The sequence below is a fragment of the Sebastes umbrosus genome, chromosome 6 (assembly GCF_015220745.1).
Source record: "Sebastes umbrosus isolate fSebUmb1 chromosome 6, fSebUmb1.pri, whole genome shotgun sequence".
NCBI lineage: Eukaryota > Metazoa > Chordata > Actinopteri > Perciformes > Sebastidae > Sebastes > Sebastes umbrosus.
Window position 1 is genome coordinate 22134214 of NC_051274.1, and position 8625 is coordinate 22142838.

The window sequence follows — 8625 nt, forward strand, 5'->3', positions numbered from 1 at the left end:
ATAATAATAATAATATTTGTTGAGCATCTTAGAGCAAAACTGCAGAAATAAGCTTTATAAGTTAAATTCTGTCTCATCTGCAGAAAAAACAAACTGCATTTGGACTACAACTAAAAGTTTTAGGGAAGCATCATTGGAAAGTTTGCAAGGTTTTTTTACTTGAAGGTCCCTGTCCATAAACTAATCACAATGACCAACTGTCCCAGTACTGTCAGACACACACCCAGCTATAATTGGCAGCTTGCGTTTGAGTGGAAGTACTGACCTGAGGCCAGTTATTCTCTTAAGTCACACAGAAGTCATGTGACTGCCCAGGTTATTTTTACTGCCTCCTGTTTTTTGGGGACTTTAGGGAAAGTTAATGAATCCCTGGAAAATATGTCATTTTTAAAGCCTTAATGAAATTGTCATTTTTATTAGTTTAATAAGAGTGTATATACACTGTTAAGAATTTCCCAGTAAAGAACTGGCAGCAGGGTTGCCTTTATGTTACTGTAAAATTAACATTATTATACTGTCGCTGAAATTTACAGCTTTGTACTGTTAATGAAAAATACTTTTTTTTATTTTTATTAATTTCCCAGTATTTTACAGTTAATTTATTGTTTAAAGATATAATATATAGCTGTTTTTCACCTTTCTTTTACATTATCTTACTGATTTGTTTTAATGCACTATTTAGGTTGTAGTTTTTCCATACATTTTAATAAACATTATTTTTTTGCCAATATGAATAGACTTAGCAGGTTACAGACATAGGAATAGTCACACTAAATACAATTAAAAGCACTTGTTAGGAAAAAGACTATAATAGACTTGTTGACACTTTTCCCCAAAATGTCTGTCTATAGCTGGCTACAAGCACAGAATGCAAACCAGAACAACATGTGAGGTAAGAACAGAGCTAATTAACTGATTTTACAATCATGTACAATGTACAAGCCTCACATGTGCAGATCAGGTCCTATGAGCGTAATTTAACAGGTTTTCTTTTGTATTAACAGTAAAGCAATTTTTCAGCAATAACAGGTTAATACTGTTTAAATCCTGCTGTAAATTAACAGCAATTTTTTACAGTGCAGAATCAGATTCATAATATTTCAGAATATTGTGCACTTCTGTTATCTTCTGTTGCGTTAACTCGGGTATAAAGTCGCCACAAATTGTTTTCCAGCTTCGAAGTTTTAGAAGTCCTGCAGATCTTTCTGGATGCAGAGACTTGTCTGATAGTTCAACACTGTCCTGGGTCACTCTGGTTCTCAAAAGGAGCACACATTCAGTGATGGGAGAGGTCGGCCATCCAGACTGGAATGAGCCTAATGGGACAGAAAATGTGTCCTCGAGGTGAACTCAGGCCTTCTCCCACTTCAGCCCCCCAAAAACTTCAATAAAGTACCTTTTCAGCCTCGCGACATGGAGGCGACAGGGCCTAGAAAGGGACTGGAGGGATGCTGCGACTGTGGCGAGCACATTAATTTCTCTAATCTGTCCAGCAACATAAAGGGCTCCTGGATTCATTTCTCAGCGCCCGTCTCAACACCATTCTAGTGCCTCTCTCCAAAAGCCACGTCCAAAAAAAAAAAAAAAAAGCAGATGTTACCCTGCTATAGGGTCCAGTTAAAGTGCTTTTTATTTAAAAACTCTCACGTTTTTTGGAATAATGGTAAAGGATACTGGCGTGGTACATAATATTTGGTTGGATGAAAACATGGCTTGTTTGTCAGAGAGCTGTTTTTTTTCTACAACATAACACAAAGCTATGTAGTGAAAGATTGATGATGGAGAATACCTCTTCCCTTTGTGCTCCTTTGCCCCCCACTACGCCAGGCATTTTATAGGGCCCTATTCATGTCACAATTCAATAATCTATCAAATTCTTGCGCGTCTTTGGGTGTTTAAGTCAACTGAAATCCTTCTGCACAGATCTGCTCTCCCAACAAAAACAAAAAAAAATACAAAAAATGAATGCATCTTTGTGAGAAAAAACAGTTGCAGTTTGAGTTATTTTATCAAATTGTTATTGTGCAATATTAATGTGATGTATACAGTATTACAGCAATAAATATAATCCTATAATATATATATATTATTCTGACATGGACCATTCTGCATAATAAGTAATTTACTTTTGATACTTTAAGTCTATTTAGATTCTAATACTTATCTACTTTTACTCAAGTAAGATTTTGAATGCAGGACTTTTGAACAGAGTATTTTTCACACTGTGGTATTACTACTTTTACTTAAGTAAAAGTTCTGACTACTTCATCCACAACTGAATTATATGTCTGTTTTACTCATCAAACATCATCAGAAAATATCAATATGCGTCCAGCAGATTCTACAGTCGTAAACAGTCCTGCAGTGTTTTGGTCCTCTCCTGTGGACGATGACGTTGCACTGAGACTTTTTTTAAATTGTAGTTTTTTTGAATTCTCGCGAGCTGCTGCTGCTGCTGCTGCACACTCTGGAGGCAGAGTGCCCACTGGAGAATCAGCAGGTAAATAAGTGTTTATACAAGCAAAATCCAAAGAGTGAACACATAAGAAAAACCTCTCTTTTAGGAGCAGATGCTACAACTATAGAGCCTGATAACAAAGGTCAGCTAAATTACTCCATCACCACCCCCCCAACACCACCAATATATTCAATCTATTTGCAATTTATTTATTTTTTTATTTTTTTACAATTGAAAATTCAGCCGCATGGATGCAGTGGACTATATATAAAAAAGCAAGGGGGCAGCTACTATAGGTTACAAAATGATTAGGAATATTTTCACAACAATTTATAATCTCTAAACAAATGTCCTCTAAATTGAACGCATGCAGCTTTAAATCTCTGGTCAGAAAGAGAGAGAGAGAGAGAGAGTGGAGGGCCTTCAGTGGCTTCTCTTTAGCGTTAATTGAATGCCCTTCAGACTGATGAGGTGGCACATAATGCACAGCGCAAACTATTTCATTTTTAGAAATAACTTCAGCCCATTATAAATGAGGCTTTAAAACACACACACACACACACACACGCACACACACACTGTCTGTACACATTGCTGATGTAAAGACGAGCAGAATGAGCTGCACAATTTGAAAACACAGTGATTCTTGTTTCAAATCAAATGTTCCAAGAAAATCTCTACACTTTTAAAAAAAGGTCCCAAAAAACAGCCAAAAACAAAACAATAGCAGACCTCATCTTGCCTATAAATGAAGTTCAACCAAACGTGTATAAAACTAGTAGACACTCACTGTTTTATTGACCAATATGATTAGCACAAGTATACACTACACTCCGTTTATTGCATTTCACAATAATCTGCTTTTTAACGGTCTAAAAACACAACATCAACAACCACGAAACTAAAATTTGTAAATCAAAAAATCCTGTTTCTGAAATACACGAGGTAATTTCACACATTATTATTATCCAAAACATACAAGTTCAAGATCAATATATGTGTGTGTTGTTGTTTTTTTTTATATACCAAAAATAACTATTATTATATTGATTTCCTTCCAGTGTTTGTTTGAAATAAATAGATTGTGCATTTCACCTTATTGGGCAAAAAGAATAGCCCACAATAACATTTTTTTAATAAAATGTATATTTTTTTCTACTTTTTTTTTTCCTTCATTCAAAACATTTTTCTTTTTATAATAAAAAACATTTTTAATTGAGCTTCAAATAAATTAAACCCTGTTGTCACGTTAAAAATAATTCATCGGTATTCGCAGTAATCCATGCTATATAACATGCATTTTTATATAACTTTTGGACTTTTAAAGGAAAACCGCACAAGATAGCTACGAAAAACAAAATATATAATTGTTCTATAAATAACAAGTTCTTTTTTTCTCTCGCCCCCTTTTTGCTGGTGGTTTTTTATAACCTGGTAATATCCTCGCCATGCTGTGCTCCGGAGAGTTCATCGGGGGCCCCAGTGTTAGTGGCCGACGCAGAGGCACCAGAGCCGGCTGCAGAGCTTGTTGTGTTGGACCCAGTGGTGGTGGAGGTGGAGGAAGAGGAGGATCTCACTTTGGTGTTCGGGAGCCTGTGATCCTTTTTCCATTTCATCCTGCGGTTTTGAAACCAGATTTTAATCTGTCGCTCGGAGAGAACCAGGGTGTGTGCGATCTCGATGCGCCTCCGCCGCGTTAAATACCGATTATAGTGGAACTCCTTCTCCAATTCTAAGACCTGCTGCCGGGTGTAGGCTGTCCTAGACCGCTTGGGCTCTGCTCCATTGTAACCCGGGTTCACTGGGAGAAAAAAAAAAGGGATAGGAGAGAAAGGGAGGAAAAGAAAAGGAGGGGTAAACAAGAATGGCCTCAACTGAGATATGGCTGCAAAAAAGATTTATTGCATATGAATGTTTAGCTGTTTGAGGAAATTTAAATGGGGAAGAACTTCTCAGGGTAATGAGAGGACACTCACATCCCAACTATGAGCTAAATTATTAATGCAAGATTACAAAGCTTTTTTTTTTTTTTCTTCTTATTCATTTCTCCCCCCTTCCTCCTCTTCTTCTCCTTCTCTAAAGCGCGCAATACATAACAGCAGAAGCCACATGGTGATACGAGCTGCCCTGAGTATACCTCGGCTATAAAATTTATGGTGGGTGTAATTACCAATGCCGAGTCGTAAATCCGCCTCAATTGTGCCATTTCAAAAGGCTTCCCTGCTATCGTGAGCAAGGGGCTGGCAACGAGATGGGAGTCAGAGAGGGACTGATAAAGGAAGGGAGGGAAGAGAAAAAAAAAGGAGAAGAGAGAGGAAGCATGAGGAGTGCAAGGGGGGAACATAAACACACAAGTTTTTTAGCCCTACCAGTGCTGACATGAATTTTCTTCATCCACGGGTACACCACTGGCTGCTGCTTGGAGGAGGAGGCTGAGCTGTTTGGGTGCTCCGGGGTGGCTTGGTTGCAGGCGGACGTTGCAGCCGGTGGGGTTGCAGGGGACATGGACAACTGTGGGGTTTCACATGATGCAGGTTGCCCTTTGCCTGTCAGCAGGTGCGCAGAATGGGGTACTCCATGTCCCCGTGCAGTGTCAGGTTCAGGGATGCTTGCACAGTTATACTGGCGCTCCTGGTAGCTCGCCCGCGGAGGAGGAAGAGGAGGAGGAGGATATAACTCCTGGTGGTGATGCTGGAAGCCAGTCTCCCTTACAGCGCGCTGGCTGTAATACTCTGGACTGTGCTCGGGGATGTAGTTATTTTGCGAATATTCCTCGCATGGAGGAAATTTCGGATCAATGTAGTTAGACTCCATCAAATACGAGCTCATGATCATTAATTTCTGGAGTGGAAAATAATTTTTCTAGCTTTGTCGTTTTTCTGCTCCATAAAGCCCTCCTACTTGCGAGCAGCCCTTGTAAAGTTACTTTTACCACGTGACCCAGTGGCCCAATAGCAGAGGAAGAGGTAGTTCCCGGATAAGGAACCAAGAGGTATTTAGCATACCTACAGTCGCCATTGTGGGCACAAATCTCTCTCTCTCTTTCTCTCTCTCATCCTCTCTCTCTCTCTCTGGTTGTGTTACCAAGGCAATTGATCTTGGGGACAAAACTAGTAGCTTAGTTGCTGACCAAGGAAAAAATAAAACAGGCAAAATCCACTGGTCTCAATTATTCAAAGGGACAATAGGTGATTCGCCAAGGATAAGGCACAACAATAGCAAACCAATCATTTTGTTAGCCTGCACGCCTTATATATGTATATATATATAATATATATAAAGGTTATCTGCTAATTAATGAAGGCACAGTCTTTTACCAACAGCACCTCAGCTGTAAAACAGATTACACTCCCATTAATACGCTTAAAGAATTATCACTTTGGTAAGATGATATATCCCTGAAAGCATTTCAAGCACTATAATATTTAATAGGTATGTTGTGAATCTAAATGTCAGAGAGGACTGGAGGAGTATAGTGAGATGCTCTGGAGGTGTGGTTGATTTTTGAAAGTAGGCCTGATCATTTATAACATTGGAGGGAAGGTGGACAGGGAGAGTCAGGCTGCTTAAACAAAAGCCTTCACTCAATGATGAGATATTTGTCTATTTTTTTTAAATGATATCCCTTTTCTTCCCCAGGCTATTCATTAAAAAGGCTTCGGCCTTCAACTTATAATTGGACATTGGTGAGGATAGCATTAAAAACTGGGCCCTGATTGAAGCTGTCAGGCATTGTACGTTAAGAGGATGCTTTGAATGTCAAAGCAGCTGAAATCTGCTGGAACCAACGGTGTAGGGTGCTTTGTAATAAAGCAAATAAGATGATAAGAATAAAGAAAAGTCATGGTGTCCCTTTAGTCTACAGTATAAAACACTAAAAGTATATAAAGTAGAAAAACCTTTGACTTTAAATAAAGTAAAGATACTATAGGTAACAAAAGCGTTCAATATGCACATTCAAATATCATTACAAGCATTGTGATGACACCAACAAAACAGCAGAGAACAAGTAGAGAAATGTCATACTACTACAATGACGTCACAAATCAGACAGCAGTGGAGCAGCCAGCCAGACCAAACTAACTCCATACTTTGAAATCTATGAAATCACAGAGCAGCCAAACCTGACAACTGTGCAGAGCAGCATCATCATCATCATGATGTCACAGACCAGTCAGCATAGAAACACAAGCATCATGATGTCACAGAGGACCAATATCCGTTATATGGTGTCACAGACCAGAGAGTCTCAGAGCATTAGGATCTGCTGACTTAAACTTGCAGAGGAGTCGTATTGTGTCACAGAGAAGTGGCAGAGCGGAGAGTGTAAGAGCAGTTTGGAGCAGCTACTCCCTCACATCAAAACTGAAGAGCCCTCCCACATGCAGGGCAGTCCTGCTCAGAGATGCATTCACCAAAAAGTACAACTGAATTCACCAAATTCTTTTACACTACTTGGGCTTTTTTCCAACAAAAATGCTGCTCTTGACTGTATTCTTTCCATCTCCTTGTGGTTCTCTGTTTTAACAACATTGAAAAGTCAACATCTTTTACTTGCAAGACATGCTGTGACCTCTGTTATGGCCTTAAATAAGAAAACATGTAAATCAACTGAATCTGTGTGTGCAACAGCTACAACCCATATGTTATGAAAGAAAATGCTGAGAGGAAGAATTTGAAGAATGCAATACTGCTATAGCTCTATATGTACAGAAATAAAGGCAGATGATTTACACAAAAACATGTTTATAATACCCTAAAACTATAGTCCAACTTGTTCCAAATATGTTTAAAAAAAATACAAAAATCACAATAATATTTCAGTGTTGCTGCCTCCACATGTTCCAAACTATTCCTGGCTGCAGCACTGTCCGTCAGCCACATTACTGGAGGTCTGCTCTTACAATGTAAACTGATCCTGCCTGGCTGTGTAAACTTGTCATGTGCTGTGTGCCTCCCATTCTTATCTCAGAGTCAGCTGTGGTCAAAGAGAGAGAGCTTAACTCCCTAATAGCTTATAGCAGCCTCCCAACAACACCCAAACCACACATAATTCTTCTTCTTCTTTAATGTTATGATAGCCTAGTTGTGGGGGCATCAACAGCAAGAACAAGTAGAAAAAAGAAGGAAAATACCATAATAATAATAATAATAATAATAATAATAATAATAATAATAAAGTCATAGGCTCCCACTTGAAGAGACATAAAGCCCTGAACAGAACTAGCACACAAGTCAATCTATGGGGTCAAAAAGCAGCACATTGCAAGTTAACTGATGTATCTATTTTCACAGCAATAATTACATAATATGGCTAAAAACGAGACGTGAAATGGCATCTCTGGCTGTCCTGTTTGTACAGAATGCGCACGACATTTCTATTACCCCTTGCGAGGATGTTAGAGGCGTTTTATAGAGCAATAAAAGCCGTAAATCAGTCACTTTTAAACGACCCCTTGGTTCCTAACGTGTTTTACAGGGTCTGCCACAGTAGTAGCCTCCATGCGCACTGTCTGCACACATGGGTTTGCTCTCTGCGGCCTACCTACACAATCTACGGCTGTCTGGACTATGAATACACTTTGTGACAATGTTAGTGCATTGCTAGAGCCCATGCATGTGTATATATATATATATATATATATCACTGATGCTTGGATATTCAATAGCAGGAGAGGAGAAAAAAAAAGCAGTGAAGAGGAGCAAGAAGCAGCAGAGGAAGAGTCCATTGGCTTGGCGTGGTATTTCAGTTGCCCATGTATTCCTGTAGAGACGTATTTGCGATTGCTTTTACTTCACACAAATTCGGTTCTACAGGGTACATATAGACAACTAATGTGTGTTTAGGCTAGACACTGCCAAGGTGATCTCTCAGGCAAAACCTCTATGCGAGCAGGTTATATCATGTGTGAAGGAGTAGTAGTGGAGGATTTGTCACAATTCAGACTGCAATAGAGGAGAAATACTGCACAAAGCGAGATGCTGTTTATCACAAACACAAATGCTCTTAAAGAAAATATATTTTCTCCAACAAAAAAAAACACAAATATGGCTGCAGACGCTCACAGACGCGTCGTGCGTAAAAGGGCACAAGAGGCTCTTTTCTTTAACATTCAACCTTGCAGCCTTTTGAGGTGGCTCCTATATGAATATTCAGTCGGATACAA

The 8625-nt window shown here is 39.1% G+C and overlaps 1 protein-coding gene across 1 annotated transcript; it reads right to left on the minus strand.

Moving 5' to 3' along the window:
* Nucleotides 1–3228: 3228 nt before the first annotated feature.
* Nucleotides 3229–8300, minus strand: hoxc4a (homeobox C4a). The gene is made up of 2 exons (XM_037772984.1): nt 4828–8300; nt 3229–4259 (listed from the first exon to the last, which is right to left on the minus strand). Exons 1-2 carry the CDS (start codon nt 5291–5293, stop codon nt 3883–3885), a joined length of 843 nt encoding a protein of 280 aa, XP_037628912.1. The 5' UTR covers nt 5294–8300; the 3' UTR covers nt 3229–3882.
* Nucleotides 8301–8625: the final 325 nt, after the last annotated feature.